The 16,818-nt window shown below is 38.8% G+C and overlaps 2 protein-coding genes across 4 annotated transcripts in view; both read left to right on the top strand.

The window, feature by feature from the left end:
- The window catches only part of scara5 (scavenger receptor class A, member 5 (putative)), a 79,740-nt gene extending 75,236 nt beyond the window's left edge, over positions 1–4,504 (top strand). For all 3 annotated transcript variants that reach the window (XM_058613547.1, XM_058613546.1, XM_058613548.1), the window contains exon 12: positions 926–4,504. In XM_058613547.1, coding sequence (XP_058469530.1) covers positions 926–1,059 — 134 coding nt within the window. In that variant the 3' untranslated portion in view covers positions 1,060–4,504. The remainder of the gene's footprint in view (positions 1–925) is intronic.
- Positions 4,505–6,263: 1,759 nt separating this feature from the next.
- Positions 6,264–14,346, top strand: pbk (PDZ binding kinase). The gene is made up of 7 exons (XM_058613724.1): positions 6,264–6,403; positions 6,945–7,112; positions 8,087–8,226; positions 8,465–8,634; positions 8,740–8,869; positions 9,552–9,719; positions 13,723–14,346. Exons 1-7 carry the CDS (start codon positions 6,345–6,347, stop codon positions 13,941–13,943), a joined length of 1,056 nt encoding a protein of 351 aa, XP_058469707.1. The 5' UTR covers positions 6,264–6,344; the 3' UTR covers positions 13,944–14,346.
- Positions 14,347–16,818: the final 2,472 nt, after the last annotated feature.

Here is a 16,818-nt window from a genome sequence, read left to right as displayed (position 1 = left end):
GTGACTGATAAGCACCGACAGGCAACACGTTCAGCCTCCCTGGCTGCTTCCATTAGCTTCACTTTTTTCACTTTCGTTTGACACTGAAGAGAAAAGTGATGCCTGAGTGAGTCATCATCGAGGAGCTGGACGGCCGTCGTCCAAGTCCAGATGTGAAAAATATCCGCCAAATGAATTCTGAAGTTTGGCCACACCACTTATCTTCCAGATAGTTCAGGGTTTTTTTGAATCGTGGTTCAGATTATCAAGGTTAATCACACAGCAGTGACGTCACTGAGCCACTGTTTTCCGTGAACCAGGCTGTGAACCGCACACTCGCTCGACTGCCAGCAAATACAGAAGGAAAAACATATTCAGCCATTTCGAATAAAAACACACACCTGCTTAAGTCTATGTTATCTTCAGGATGTTTATCTCACTGTAAGACAGCTGTTTTAAGCTTGAAAACTGGAGGTTTGTAAGCCACTTACTCTCCCACACCAAAGTCCATAAGTATTTATTGTCATATGCACAGTAAAGGAACACGTTTCCCTGTACAATGAAATTCTTACTTTGCTGTCCACTCAAAAATACCAGCAAAAAGTAAACAAAGAAATAGTATTAAAAATAGTATATAAATATGGATATAAAGAAAAATCACATAAATATTTAAAAAAATATATACATAAAAATATATAATATAATATAATATAGTAGAGGTCAACTGGACACTCTAAATTGACCTTAGTTGTGAGTGTTAGAGTGAATGGTTGTTTTGTTGACGCTGTGATGGACAAGCGGCCTGTCCAGGGTCTCCCTATGTCAGCCTGTCACCCCTCATGTGGAGGATAAAGCTGTAGACAATGAGTAAATGTGCTACAGTTTTACATTTGTAGGTCTAGTAACTTCATGTCCATGTTGTAACGTCACTGTTCTCTCTGCTCAGGTACTGGTCTGATCTGGATGGACGACGTGGCATGCACAGGGACCGAGGACAACATCCACCAGTGCAAGTTTTCCGGCTGGGGCAAAACCAACTGTGGCCACGTCGAGGACGCCGGCGTAACCTGCGCCGTCTAAGACCCCACGGTGATCCCAGAGCGTGCTGCAGCGGTGGAACATCTTCTCAAACAAAAAGTGCCTTAATATTCAAAGACGCCACAAGGTGCACGACGTCCTACTGGCTGTTCTTTCTCTTAAAAAAAAACAAAAAGTGACTGTTGTAGCCACAGGACTGAAGCGTGTGGCTGTGATGGAGACGCACAGAGCGACAAAATTCTGCTTTTGACACTGACTGCATAGTAAGAGTTGCTACACAGACAGATGACCACACAACAAGACTTTTCATCAGGACTGAATTACAGAGCTCATCTGTCTTCAATGAAGGATCAGAGGTCAGCGTTTATACGAGCGGGGCGAGGTTGACCTCGGAGGCTGCTCTGGGTTCAGCTGCTTGTCTCCCAGTGTGGTGTCGAACTGATGCAACAAAGATTCCCAATGGAAGAGACCGCGTTGCAAAGCAAAGCAATGGCACACAATGAAACTGATCAACTGTGTCACTGATGAACTGATTTCTTTCCATTTACAGGCAGCTGCTCCTCTCAGTATTATGAAACGAAGGCTTTCACTCAGCAACAGCGCTGCTTTCTCTTATATTCTCTCAGTACGACGCCGTCGTCTGTGCTTTACAGCCGTGACAAAGCCGGGGTAGAGGCATCATATGTTTGTCAGTGTTGATCAATAATTCCACAAACATCTTCTCAGTATAATATGAATCAAGCGATCTCAGCGTGAACCAAACTTCTGCGGCTCTGGTTTCAGCCTCAGGGGGGAGAACTGGCCCCCGATGAAAGAAATTAAAAGTCTAGTTTTTAATAATTATCTTCTTCCCAGAAGGCAAATCCTTTTCTCAAGTGGCCTTAAGAAACTAGAAAGGATTTCATTCTTCTTCATTTGCGCAGGGAGGTTCTACCGTGAAAACAAAGAAACTCTGCAGCTAACAGTTTCTGTAAATGAGTAAGAGTCACCGCGGTTGACGGATGAAATGATTGTGAGGAAGAGACAACAGATGAGTGTAAACAGATGGATGATGCGTGGACGCTTGCCTTGCACAATTTACAACACGGAGTCTGTCAGTGTCTGCGGCCCAGGGTTGGCTTGTTTCACACACACACACACACACACTAAACCAAGCATAGCATACAAGCCATTTCTTCTAATTTTTTCTAATTTTTTATTCCCCTCTCAGTAGGTTTTAATCGTTCAAGCTGATCTCAGATCCCACAGAGTTGGTACCTCCCAAGTGTCCTGGCTCCCTTTCACTTCTGAGCTTTAAGAGAACTCACCAAACCGCAGTTTGGAATTAAACGCATGCCGTAACCCTTCTCTTCACACAGCCATGATTCATATATACCAACACTTTTAGTGCACCTTAAATACTGGCAAACGCACAACACTAACAGTTTCCTCCCAGTGGAGCTGCAGTGGAGTTCCCTTCGCTCTTATAATCTGTGGTAAAGTCTGTCTGTTTAAACCATCCCAGTTTTGGAGAACGAGACTCTGCACAGCACAGTTATGAATTTAACGTTTCATGGCACCACATAAGGAAATTTTCTACCTGAGTGTTTGATGGCTCTTCCTGTTCTAAAACCACAAGTCTGCCAGATAAAAAAGATGAATTAAAGAAGGAAAAGAGAGGAAATGAGAGTCTGTGGGGGGAAAAAAAAGGAAAATTAGGTGAGGATCCAAAAACTCAACAGACCGGTTTCCCAACTCACAAAGGGGAATTGTGAGTGGGTAACAATTTATTCTTTGAGTATTTTCCTTCCAAAGGTTGATTGGATAACTCCATCAAACTGTAATTTGTTCAACATCCGATGATGAAATGAAGTTGTGGTACACACAAAAAAAATCACCACATGTCTTTTTATTGCTTGTTTTGTTGACGAGCATTGACAAATCTTTGGTTGAGCGGGAAGGGAGATTATTTTCTTTTTCAAAATTATGCGCTCGTCTTTTAAAGGTCCAGTGTGTAAAATTTAGGTGATATTATTTCAATCAAAGTATTTGTAATTCAATTTTGATTGTAAACCATCTAATTGTAAGATTAATTGTTATTCATTACTCCATTACTCCAGGTCAGGTCTGCGGTGCTCCATGTTTTTACATGTTTTAGCCCACAATGGACAAAGTAGATATCCTCTGAGTTTTGATGCAAACTGAAGGCAACATATATGTTTTCTAAAGCTGTGTTCACACCGGACGCGGCACGAATTTGTCATGTGACAGGTTTACATTACAAAATCAATGCACAGATGCAATACTCACGTCAGCCAGGCAAAAATCGTGCTCATCGCATCTATCGCACAAAACGCTCAAGGTATACAAAGCTATACAACACTTTATCTCTTGTGGAAATACGCCTGCGGAGCAGAAACCGTCGTCTTGTGTGGTTTCACAACACACCGTACGGAGCCGGACACAACTTGGCGAGTTTCACTGTTAACTTCGGGAGCTCCATATGGATGATATGGATGCCGCTTCCAGCGATACTTTTGCGTGATGAGCTCCCGAAGTTAGCGGTGAAACTCCGGCTCCCTATGGTGTTGTGAAACCACACAAGACGACGGTTTCTTCTCTGCAGATGTTTCCACAACAGAGAGCACAACGCTTTGGTGGATGGTAAAAACAAAAGCCCTTTACTTCTGTTTAAAATACGGCGACTTGCGGCCATCGGGTCACAAAATGTACAAAATGTGATGGCCACGTTTGGTGTGAACAACTCAATTTTACACACTGGACCTTTAAACACAGGGAGAGACTTCATCAGCATTGTGTGTGAACTGATTTGTCAATGGTTTGAATGTAAAGGACATTTGTTTAGATTTGAAATATGACGCACTACAGCTTTAAGACCTGTGGAGTTTCCTCTTTCTTCGGCATTAAACAGATTATAACATCCTGCCACACAGGACTATGAAGACTGGAGTATTCTAACAGCATAAATGAAATGAGATTATTGTTGCACATTATTCTTCAGACCTGACGTTGTGTTCGTTCGCAGGAGGCTTTAATTAAAGCAGCTTCTGCTGCTGTTGGACGTCAAAAACTGTTGTGATGTTATGATTCACTGACTGGTCAGACTCTGCTCCTCTGACCTCTGAGATCAATGCTTCAAGCCTCACGGGGTCAAATATCTCAAAAACCTTTGTAAATACGAATCAACCCCTTTTAAAACAAGACCACTTTTTTTTTTTTTTTAAACCAAGTCGACTTACATATAAATGATTTTTAAGTGATTTGTTTGGTTTAAACTGTTCTGCATATACACATATGTTTATTTCACTGTGTTGGACATAACATATTATTAACAATAAGGGCTACAGAGTATACTGAGTACAGAAGAAGTACACGCTTACATGAAACATGAACATTTCTAGAAAATACACCAACTTTTTTGTACTTTTTGTACCACTAAAATGTTGTATATGCACTGCTGAAATAATAAAACATAGATTTGTTTACACTCGGAACTTTTTTATTAGTATTAATGCAATAACACCCTCTGACCTTAAACATATATCTTATCATGACTTATAAACGTGGCATAAGTATGTGATTATTAAGTGATATTAGCTTTAAGTTTTGAGACAATGAATATAACTGAATTATAAAAAGGTGGGAATGGGAAACGTATGTACAGAAATACAGTGAAAATAAAGTGGTTTTAATGTTGTAGAGTTGTGTTTTAGGGTTATAGGGTTACGTTAAAGGTTAATAGGGTTAAGCACTTAGTTAAAGTTATGGTAAGGGGTTAGAGGTGTTTAAGGTTATCATGATGACTGGGGGGAGAGTTCAAAGGCACTGACCGGTCACCACTCGTGACACAAACACATTCCTACATGTTTTTGTTCTGATCAGAAATAAGGTGAATAAGGTACTTTAGTATTTGTGGCATTTTAAAGTTCCCATAATAGTCAATTTACTGTTTTATTTGGTGATGGGATAAAGTAGTCAATAAATGGAGTTGTCAATGGCCAATTGAAGTTGTTAAATCAACAGATTTGTGTGTCTATGTTTGTGTTTTTGAATAAGGTCCTTATGAGTGTCCTCACTGAGAATACTGTACAAGAATGTGTGTGTGTGTGTGTTTTCCAGGTATTACTCATGTTGTGGGGACCTAAATCTGTTCACAAACTCACATCATGGGGACAAAAGGCAAGTCAAAATTAAGTAAATGATTACATTTTAAGGTGAAGACATGTTGTATGTTTAGGTTTGTTTTCTACTTCAGTGCAGGTATTAATGTGATCAATTATATATATTTTTGTTATTTCATTCATCTTTCCATATTTATAAATTCTTTTAACAAAAACTTACACTTGCGTTAGAGTAAAGTCTCCAGGAAATGAATATAAGTCAATGTAATGTGCTCTGAAAGCATGGAAACCAGACTGTGTGTGTGCGCGTGTGTGACTGACAGCTCTGACGTGTAATTGCAAGTATGACTGTTTCCACATGTGCAGCAGATGAGTTAAATGAAAAATGATCACCAACACACACATATGTCAGACAGTCAGAACTGATTTGTTTCAGGTCGGCGAGGTCACATTTATGGAATGCAAAATCTTAATATAATGTAATTTATTTGATATATAAATACCATGTGATTGATTATATAAATCTGTTGGCTTTTTTTTTATCTTGGTCTTCAATTATGCGAGTATATAATATAAAATTTAAAGAATGCACACATGGCGTTCCTTGTCTCCAGCTATTTTTGACCAGAGAAAAAGCTCCTTGTCCTTGTTCTGTGAAAGCACCGCAAACATGTGGCATTAGCAGCAGCAGAAGAGGCCACAAACATCTTGTCTTCATGGGAAAAAAGAAAAATGGGTATAAACAGAGAAACAGACATACACAGACATTTTCCCTTCCATGTCCATATGTCTTCAGACCACATTCCTGCTCCTCATCCTCAGAATTCCTCCATAAAATGAGAGGACTGAGCTGGAAACATCTGCAGAGTGTGTCTATTTATAAACTGACATGAACAATGGAGGTCAAAGGGTCAAAGATCCATACATTTTATGACAGGGATGCAAACACCTGCAGCTGATTTTTTTGAACATACTTATATATAACATGACTGACCTCAGCTGGTGGAAAATCTGTACTACAACTGCAGCTGTTTTTATAAAGAATATCTTTAAATAGTTTAAATAAACCACAGAGCATACTTCTATCTTTTACTTTGATGTTACTTTGAAAGGAATTGCAAATATCCACTACTGAAGAGTAGGATTTGACAAACGACTTGCAGTGTGTCTCCCTGTCTCTCCGCGGCTTCCGTAACTTCAGTTTGAATGTTCGACGCGGTTCATCTGCAGACGTTTGTTGTCACCGAGGAAGGAGGAAAAAGCAGGTAATTTTTTCATGTATTATCCAAAGAAATTAGTAGTTTAACACTTTTACTAAATCAAAACACAACGACGACATCTTTAACCGGATTACCGCCCCAAAAAAAGTAGCGATAACGTTGCTGTTGACGTTAGTTTGAGCCCTTTTTGACAGAGGGTTGGTCGCGTCAGTGTCTCTCCGCCATTTGCAAAATAATTCACTGCATGTTATATGTATGTTGGCAAAATAAATGTTTGATGTCGTATTTATAACTTTAGCTGCCTCATAAATTGAAGCTGTCAAACACTGACACATGAGCTTTATTTAACTTTGAAAGTCTGAGGCATGTGACTCCTTCTGAAAGTGCACCGCGCCAGCCTCCGTTCAAAAAGTTACGATTTTTTTGTCATTTCATGGTCGTTTTTACGTTGACGTGTCGAATACGACTTCATATTGAGTTCCTAACATAAAACATACATATGATTGTAATTCGGCGTATGTATGGTGTCGATTACGCTGCTGGTTTAACTGGATATGAGGTAAAGTTTCTGTTGTGTTTTTGGCAGAATGGCCTCCACTCTATCATGCACCGATGAGGGCGCATTCAAGACCCCCAAAAACGTTCGAGTGAAGAGCTTTGTGAGCTGCGGAGAATCTCCCATCACCATACCAGCTTCACCCTTCATGAAGAAGCTCGGCTGTGGGACTGGAGTCAATGTTTACCTCATGGACAGGTGAGGAATGTCTACTCTGATACCCTCAAATACCACAACCAGCCTTTGCTTCTTACCCTAACACTGCAGAACTGTAGCCTACTAAGCAGCCTTTACTTTGGCAAAAAGTAATTCACAGAAAATTGACTGTAGCCTTGTTTTATTACTGATTATCCAGTTTGATATTCACACTAGTAAACATTCTTTGGTTGCAGCCTTGTGAATGTGAATATTTCTGGTTTTATTTGTGCATTTATTTGAGCATTTTCTATAATTTAATGCTTAAAGAACAATTTTATTAATCAAGTGCTGGTAGTGTGTAGTCATTTAATAATTGAGGAAATATTCAACTGATTCATTGTTTATGAAAATAATTGTAAATTACAGATGTAGTTGCAGACATATTGTTGCTTTTCTGTTTCATATTATTGATTATAATCTGGTAGGGCTGCAAAGATTAAATCTAAATTAATTATCAACAATTTTTCTAGTGTTTTTTCAATAATTAAAACAAGTTTTCTGACTTCAGCTTCCTAAATGTGAATGCCTTCTGTTTTCTTTGCTCCATATAACTAAGAAGTCATTACAACTGATAAAACAAGACATTTGAATTCATCATTTCCAGTTTTGAGAACTACCATTCAATATTTTCTGACATTTTACTGACCAAACAAGATGAATCGATTATGAAAATAATCGTTAGTTAGTTGAGGTATAATGTGGTTATCTTTGGACTTTTCAGTGTTGGGCAGACAAAAGCTGTTTTAGCCAGATGCTATGGTTATTTCCATTATCAATCAGTTGAACCTAGTCATAAATTGTGGTTCTAAAGGTCAGTACATGTAAACTCAAGTTCTCTATAATCTTAAAATCTCTTTCATCTTAAATATTAATTTTTTAAATGAGTGTTTTTCAAGCTACTGCACACTGAATATGCTAATTTGTCATGTCATGTTTTTAATCAGAATTCACAATAATTGTTGATCAAATTTCAGAGTGGGGAAGCTGAACGCGTCTCCCTGGGCTGTGAAGAAGATCAACAGCAAATGTGCAACCAAGCAGGCGGTGGTTTACCAGAAGCGTCTGAATGAGGAGGCGAAGGTCCTGAAGGGAATCAATCATCCCAACATAGTTGGTAAGACGACTTTTGAAAGGTTATTTTACCAGGGATTATGTCTTTAATCTGCATTCACTACTGGGTCAGCAAAGAAACTAGAAGAAAATATTCACTTTGAGATGCTGAAAAATCAGAGAACCTGTGTTAATGTTTTTTTAAAAGAAGGCATACAGCAGTAAATTTAGTTGAATGTTCTGTTATGCTCTGTGTGCTTGTCCTTGTGTTGTTAATTCTGTGTTTGCATCGTAACATGAAGGTTTCCGTGCGTTTACCACGGCCAGAGACGGCTCCAAATGTCTGGCGATGGAATACGGTGGCGAGCAGTCGCTCAACGACCTCATCGAGAAGAGGAGGGAGGACGGACTCAAAGCTTTTCCTGCGGCCAACATAGAAAAGGTGGCGCTGCATGTGGCTCGTGGCCTGCAGGTGAGAAACCTTTTGTCATTTTAAAACCAACCATTTAAAAAAAAACACAGGAGCACATTGATTAATCATGAGTGACTATCTCTGTGTGTGTGTTTCTGCCTGCAGTATCTTCACAACGAGAAGAAGCTGCTGCACGGCGACATGAAGTCCTGCAACGTGGTCATTAAAGGTGACTTTGAAACGGTCAAGATCTGTGATGTGGGCGTTTCTCTGCAGCTGGATGAGAACATGAGAGGTAATGTTTGCTTTCATTAGGGATAGAATATATTATGACTTTTTTAGGTGAAGTTGTCCAAAATGTCACTAAAACATCATAGTTTTTAGTGAGATGTCCAATATGTCACCAAAACATCATGATTTAGTAAGATGTCCAAAATGTTACCAAAACATCGTAGTTTAGTAAGTTGTCCAAATAGACACCAAAATGTCATAGTTTAGTAAGTCGTCCAAAAAGTCACCAAAATGTCAGTTTAGTATGTCGTCCAAAAAGTCTCCAAAATGTAATAGTATAGTACAGTATATCGTCCAAAATTGCACCAAAATGTCACAGTTTAGTATGTCGTCAAAACTCACCCAAAAACATCATAGTTTAGTATGTCTTCAAAAATGTCACAGTTTAGTATGTCGTCAAAAATCACCCAAAAACATCATAGTTTAGTATGTCTTCCAAAATGTCATAGTTTAGTGTGTAGTCCAAAAACTCACAAAAATGTTAGTAAGTTGTCCACAATGTCACTAAAATGTCATAGAACTTTATTTTCATAGTCAGTTATATTCTTGATTAATCTCATACTTGATTTCTTCAAATGTCTCTGTTTTGTCCACAAACCAAACAGTATTTAGTTTCAATAATTTCTTTATTTCTTAATAAACCAGACAATTCAGTGTTAAGTAATAGAAGCGTCCTCTGTCCTCAGTGTCCAACCCAAACATGGAATACATCGGCACAGAGCCGTGGAAACCTAAAGAGGCTCTGGAGGAAGACGGCGAGATCAGCGACAAGTCTGACATCTTCGCCTACGGTCTGACTCTGTGGGAGATGATGACACTGGCGATGCCTCATCTGGACATGCTGGATGGTGACGGTGAGACAGAATTATACAAACTTGGAATTCAATTCTTGACCTAGGGCTGGGCGATATGGACTAAAAGTCATATCTCGATATTTTTTAGCTGAATGGCGATACTCGATATATCTCGTTTAGAAATATACCGATATATATGTTAAAATATCGATATATCGCCCATCCCTAACTTGACCAATCTCTGTTGTTTACATAGATGATGAATGTGTGAATTGGTGAACACATACATACATACGATATGTCGTCCAAATTTTGACAAAAAAGTCATACTTTAGTGTGTCGTCCAAATTTTGACAAAAAAGTCACACGTTAGTATGTCTTTCAAATGTTGACAAAAAAGTCACAGGTTAGTATGTTGTCCAAATTTTTTTTTAAAAAAGTCACAGTTTAGTATGTCGTCCAAATTTTGACAAAAAAAGTCATATGTTAGTATGTCGTCTAAAATGTGACAAAGAAGTCACGGGTTAGTATGTCGTCCAAAATGTGACAAAAAGTCATAGGTTAGTGTGTCGTCCAAAATGTGACAAAAAAGTCACACTTTAGTACGTCATCCAAATTTTGACTAAAAAGTCATACTTTAGTATGTCGTCCAAAATGTGACAAAGTCCAAATTTTGACAAAAATGTCATGGGTTTGTATGTCGTCCAAAATGTGACAAAAAAGTCACAGGTTAGTATGTCCAAATTTTGACAAAAATGTCATAGGTTAGTATGTCGTCCAAATTCTGACAAAAAAGTCATAGTATAGTATGTCGTCCAAAAATGGTCCAAAAAGCCATAGTATAGTTTGTTGTCCAAAATGAGACAAAAAAGTCATACGTTTGTATGTCGTCCAAAATGTGACAAAAAAGTCGTACGTTAGTATGTCGTCCAAATTTTGACAAAAAAGTCGTACGTTAGTATGTCGTCCAAATTTTGACAAAAAAGTCATAGTATATAGTATGTCGTCCAAAAATGGTCCAAAAAGCCATAGTATAGTTTGTTGTCCAAAATGAGACAAAAAAGTCATACATTAGTATGTCATCCAAAAATGGACAAAAAAGTCATAGTATAGTATGTCGTCCAAAAATGGACAGAAAAGTCATACTTTATGTCGTCCAAAAAGTCATAGTATAGTATGTTGTCCAAAAATGGACAAAAAGTCATAGTAAAGTATGTCGTCCAAAAATGGACAGAAAAGTCATACTTTATGTCTTCCAAAAAGTCATAGTATAGTATGTTGTCCAAAAATGGACAAAAAAGTCATAGTATAGTATGTCGTCCAAAAATGGACAGAAAAGTCATACTTTATGTCGTCAAAAAAGTCATAGTATAGTATGTTGTCCAAAAATGGACAAAAAAGTCATAGTATAGTATGTTGTCCAAAATGAGACAAAAAAGTCATAGTATACTATGTCGTCCACAAATGGACAAAAAGTCATAGGTTAGTATGTCGTCCAAAATGTGACAAAAAAGTCGTATGTTAGTATGTCGTCCAAATTTTGACAAAAAAGTCATAGTATAGTATGTCGTCCAAAAATGGTCCAAAAAGTCATAGTATAGTTTGTTGTCCAAAATGAGACAAAAAAGTCATACATTAGTATGTCATCCAAAAATGGACAAAAAAGTCATAGTATAGTATGTCGTCCAAAAATGGACAGAAAAGTCATACTTTATGTCGTCCAAAAAGTCATAGTATAGTATGTTGTCCAAAAATGGACAAAAAGTCATAGTAAAGTATGTCGTCCAAAAATGGACAGAAAAGTCATACTTTATGTCTTCCAAAAAGTCATAGTATAGTATGTTGTCCAAAAATGGACAAAAAAGTCATAGTATAGTATGTCGTCCAAAAATGGACGGAAAAGTCATACTTTATGTCGTCAAAAAAGTCATAGTATAGTATGTTGTCCAAAAATGGACAAAAAAGTCATAGTATAGTATGTTGTCCAAAATGAGACAAAAAAGTCATAGTATACTATGTCGTCCACAAATGGACAAAAAGTCATAGGTTAGTATGTCGTCCAAAATGTGACAAAAAAGTCGTACGTTAGTATGTCGTCCAAATTTTGACAAAAAAGTCATAGTATAGTATGTCGTCCAAAAATGGTCCAAAAAGTCATAGTATAGTTTGTTGTCCAAAATGAGACAAAAAAGTCATACATTAGTATGTCATCCAAAAATGGACAAAAAAGTCATAGTAAAGTATGTCGTCCAAAAATGGACAGAAAAGTCATACTTTATGTCGTCCAAAGAGTCATAGTATAGTATGTTGTCCAAAAATGGACAAAAAGTCATAGTAAAGTATGTCGTCCAAAAATGGACAGAAAAGTCATACTTTATGTCGTCAAAAAAGTCATAGTATAGTGTGTTGTCCAAAAATTGACAAAAAAGTTATAGTATGTTGTCCAAAATGAGACAAAAAAGTCATACTTTAGAATGTCATCCAAAAATGGACAAAAAAGTCATACGTTAGTATGTCGTCCAAATTTTGACAAAAAAGTCATAGTATAGTATGTCGTCCACAAATGGACAAAAAAGTCATAGTATAGTATGTTGTCCAAAATGAGACAAAAAAGTCATACTTTAGTATGTCATCCAAAAATGGACAAAAAAGTCATAGGTTAGTATGTCATCCAAAAATGGACAAAAAAGTCATACGTTAGTATGTCGTCCAAATTTTGACAAAAAAGTCACAGTATAGTATGTCGTCCAAAAAGTCATAGTATAGTTTGTTGTCCAAAATGAGACCAGAAAGTCATAGTATACTATGTCGTCCACAAATGGACAAAAAGTCATACTTTAGTGTGTCATCCAAAAATGGACAAAAAAGTCATAGTAAAGTATGTCGTCCAAAAATGGACAGAAAAGTCATACTTTATGTCGTCCAAAAAGTCATAGTATAGTATGTTGTCCAAAAATGGACAAAAAGTCATAGTAAAGTATGTCGTCCAAAAATGGACAGAAAAGTCATACTTTATGTCGTCAAAAAAGTCATAGTATAGTGTGTTGTCCAAAAATTGACAAAAAAGTTATAGTATGTTGTCCAAAATGAGACAAAAAAGTCATACTTTAGAATGTCATCCAAAAATGGACAAAAAAGTCATACGTTAGTATGTCGTCCAAACTTTGACAAAAAAGTCATAGTATAGTATGTCGTCCACAAATGGACAAAAAAGTCATAGTATAGTATGTTGTCCAAAATGAGACAAAAAAGTCATACTTTAGTATGTCATCCAAAAATGGACAAAAAAGTCATAGGTTAGTATGTCATCCAAAAATGGACAAAAAAGTCATACGTTAGTATGTCGTCCAAATTTTGACAAAAAAGTCACAGTATAGTATGTCGTCCAAAAAGTCATAGTATAGTTTGTTGTCCAAAATGAGACCAGAAAGTCATAGTATACTATGTCGTCCACAAATGGACAAAAAGTCATACTTTAGTGTGTCGTCCAAATTTTGACAAAGAAGTCACAGGTTAATATGTCGTCCAAAAATGGACCAAAAAGGTCATACTATATAGTACAGTGGTCACCAACGTTGTGCCCACGGGCGGGCTCATTTCACTTCACCTCACTTACATGTATCCATATGATCACTGAGTAAAATGTCCTTGATATTGTTTATAAAAACTGTGATAATTACCAGGAGTAATTCACGGAATTCACGTTTATGCAATTGATTGCATAATATTCATCATTTAAGTGGTAAATTGCATAAAATGTTAATATGATAGTGGTCCATATTATTCTCTACCCTTCAGGTAGCCCTCGGTCTCAAAAAGGTTGGTGACCCCGTGCTATACTATGACTTTTTTGACGACAAAGTATAGTATGTCGTCCAAATTTATAAATTCAGCACCAGATATTGTTGCATTCCTAATAAAATTAGAGGATCGCTTTTTAGTTGTTTAATGTGATTTAATCATTTAAAATTACATGAGAATGTTTGAAAAGAAAATAATGAAACCAGAACCAAATATGCCTTCATACTGGCATTTGCTAAAAAATCTTAATCTTTTATTGCAGTGTCCGACGATTCGATAGAGGAGAGTTTTGACGAGGATGCGTACTATGAGCGGCTGGGGACGCGGCCGGCACTGGACGTGGAGTCTCTGGGTGCCTCGTACCGGAGGATGGTGGAGCTTTTCTACCTCTGTACAGAGGAAGAGCCCAAGAAGAGGCCTTCAGCCACACAGATCGTCCAGGCCTTGGAGAAAATCCCCTGCGAGGTGATCACGATCAACTGATCTACACAGACAACGCTGCTGCAGATTTGGATTATCCACCAGGGTCTAAGTGCAGTTGATGCTCCACGTAACCTATATTTGTTTGTATGTTGTGTTTTATCTATTGTAACTCTGTCAAGTTGATTACTGTTATTTCCCCCTTTATAAAATCATGGTTCAATATTAAAGCTTTCACTTTTGTCACTAAATTGAAGGGAACAAATCTTTTTGTTGTTATTTACTTATAACATATACTAATATCCGCACCCCTTCAACTTTTTGACATTTGCTGGGACCACAAACATTAATATATTTAATTGAAATTTCATGTGAAAGACACACACTAAGGAACACACAATCATGAAGTGAAATGAAATTGATGCATGATTTTGAACCTTTTTTTATGAATAAAAAACTGAAATGTGGGATGTGCAAAAGTATCTTCCCCTTTTTCCCTTTGTGCAACCAATTGCCTTCAGAAGTTGCCTGATGATTTCTGAATGATCACATGTTGACCTAATGACTAAACACAGTCCGTCTGGGTGTAATCTAATCTCAGTTCAAATACAGCTGCTCTGTGATGGTCTCAGAGGTCTGTTTAGAGAAGATTGGGGAGCAGACAGCATCATGAAGTCCAAGGAACACACCAGACAGCTCCGGGATAAGGTTGTGGAGAAGTATAAAGCTGGTTTAGGCTGTAAGAAGATTTCCAAAGCTTTGAACATCTCTCAGCGTACTGTTAAAGGGGACATATTATGCAAAATCAACTTTTTAACCATTTTAATACTTATATTTGGGACTCTGGAGGCCCTACCAGTCACCAAAGTGTGGAAAAAGAATACTCCGTCATGTTTTCGTGGTCCCCCTTAGTGTAAGTATAGGCGATAAAACACTCGATGTTGAATTCCCTGCGCTTATGACGTCAGCATGCGCATTTCACCGAATGTTACCCACCAGTAAGTTTACTTCGAGAGCTCCACCTTAGCTCCACCCTGCGAGAGTGCAGGCGAGGGAGGAAGAGCGGTATTATGTCAACGCGGAGGGACAAGTGTGCTGTTGGTGGCTGCACAGTGGAGCACAGTGTTTTACACAAACTTCCAGCCTCAGAGGATTTTATATATGAAGCTAATGTTCCGGATAAAGTCAGCAAACGTGTGTTCGCACCACTTCGCATCAGACTGCGGCCAGCGGTCGCCGTATTTAGTCAGTGACCGTATTCACCGACGTACAAACACACACATTTTTAAGAAAAGGTCAAATAGAGCTCATAACTGATCATTCTGACACGTCCTAATTAAAAATATTTGTTCAGTACGTCCTCCATGACCGGAGCACAGACTCAGTCTGATCACATACAGCGGCCGTTTATGCTCGCTCGCCGCTGGCGATCAGCGGTGCTGCACTCTCTGTGAAAATCAGTTAAAAAGACAGCACCGCTGATCGCCAGCGGCGAACGGTGAGCTGCCTAAACTGGCGCTGTATGTGTGAGTGCCGTCACAGGAACAGACCTCCGACACATGGATACATAGGGACAGCACAGCTGATCGCCACCGCTGACCGCCAGCGGCGAGCTGCCTAAACTGATCGCCAGCTCCGGAGCATACAGTCACCGGTCTGATACAGCGCCAGTTTATTCAGATCGCCGCGCGCCGCTGGCGATCAGCGACGGCGATCAGCTGTGCTGTCCCTAAGTGTTTTTAACTGATTTACAGTTCAGCACTGTTCGGCTCGATCCTTATGTAGGACGTCTCTTCCTGTGACGTCACTCTCGCTGTTTTCTGCGCACGCTGCCATGTTGATATTGTCAGAGAACTAGTGGAGGGAGGGGGAGAGGAATAGAGCTGTAAAGCGCTTTAACGAGGACAAATCAGAAACCCACTGGAAGAAGTGGGTGTGTGTTTGCCTGTGTCTCATTTGCATATAAAGGGACCATGCACGAAAACCGAGCGTTCTGAAAGGGGCGGGTTTAGCAGGGTTATTGAACTGCTATGATGCTTCATCCTTATGGTATTTTGACCAAGGCATGTCACTGACATGTTCATTAGGACACCAGGGAACTATTTTAATGGGGGAAATAGGGTATAATATGTCCCCTTTAAATACACTATCCAGAAATGGAAAGAGTATGGCATCACTGCAAACCTGCCAAGACAGGGCTGTCCTCCTAAACTTACTGGCCGAACAAGGAGAGGACTGATCAGAGCTGTAACCAAGAAGCCCATGATGACCTTGGATGAACTGCAGAGAGCCACAGCTCAGGTGGGGGAACCTGTCCACAGGTCAACTATTAGTCGTACACTGCACAAATCTGGCATTTAATGAAGAGTGGCTAGAAGGAAACCATTCTTAAAAAAAAAAAAAAAACATGGGTGATACAGCAAACATGTGGAAGAAGGTGCTTTGGTCAGATGAGACCAAAATTGAACTGTTTGGCGTAAAAGAAACACTGCACATCCCCACTGTCAAACGTGGTGGTGGTAGCATCATGCTCTGGGGGTGCTTCTCTTCAGCAGGGACAGGGAAGCTGGTTAGAGTTGATGGGAAGATGGATGGAGCCAAATACAGGGCAATCTTGGATGAAAACTTGTTGGAGTCTGCAAAAGACTTGAGACTGGGGCGGAGGTTCACCTTCCAGCAAGACAATGACCCTAAACATAAAGCCAGGGCAACAACGGAATGGTTGAAAACAAGAAATAAGACCTAAATCCAATTGAGAATCTGTGGAAAGATCTGAAAACTGCAGTTCACAAGCACTCACCATCTAATCTAACTGAGCTTGAGCTGTTTTTGCAAAGAATGGGCAAAACTTCCGATCTCAAGATGTGCAAGGCTGGTAGAGACTAGAGACCCCAACTGACTTGAAGCTGTAATTGCAGCAAAAGGCGGTTCCACAAAG

The sequence above is a fragment of the Solea solea genome, chromosome 17, assembly GCF_958295425.1.
Source record: "Solea solea chromosome 17, fSolSol10.1, whole genome shotgun sequence".
NCBI lineage: Eukaryota > Metazoa > Chordata > Actinopteri > Pleuronectiformes > Soleidae > Solea > Solea solea.
This window is presented reverse-complemented; position numbering and strand designations above follow the sequence as displayed.

Excerpts from the sequence above, each read along its gene's own strand:
- pbk (XM_058613724.1), top strand. The coding sequence starts at position 6,345 with ATGTTCGACGCGGTTCATCTGCAGACGTTTGTTGTCACCGAGGAAGGA. Across the intron at positions 6,404-6,944 it reads GAGGAAGGAGGAAAAAGCAG|AATGGCCTCCACTCTATCAT; the intron begins GTAATTTTTTCA and ends TGTTTTTGGCAG. Across the intron at positions 7,113-8,086 it reads AATGTTTACCTCATGGACAG|AGTGGGGAAGCTGAACGCGT; the intron begins GTGAGGAATGTC and ends ATCAAATTTCAG.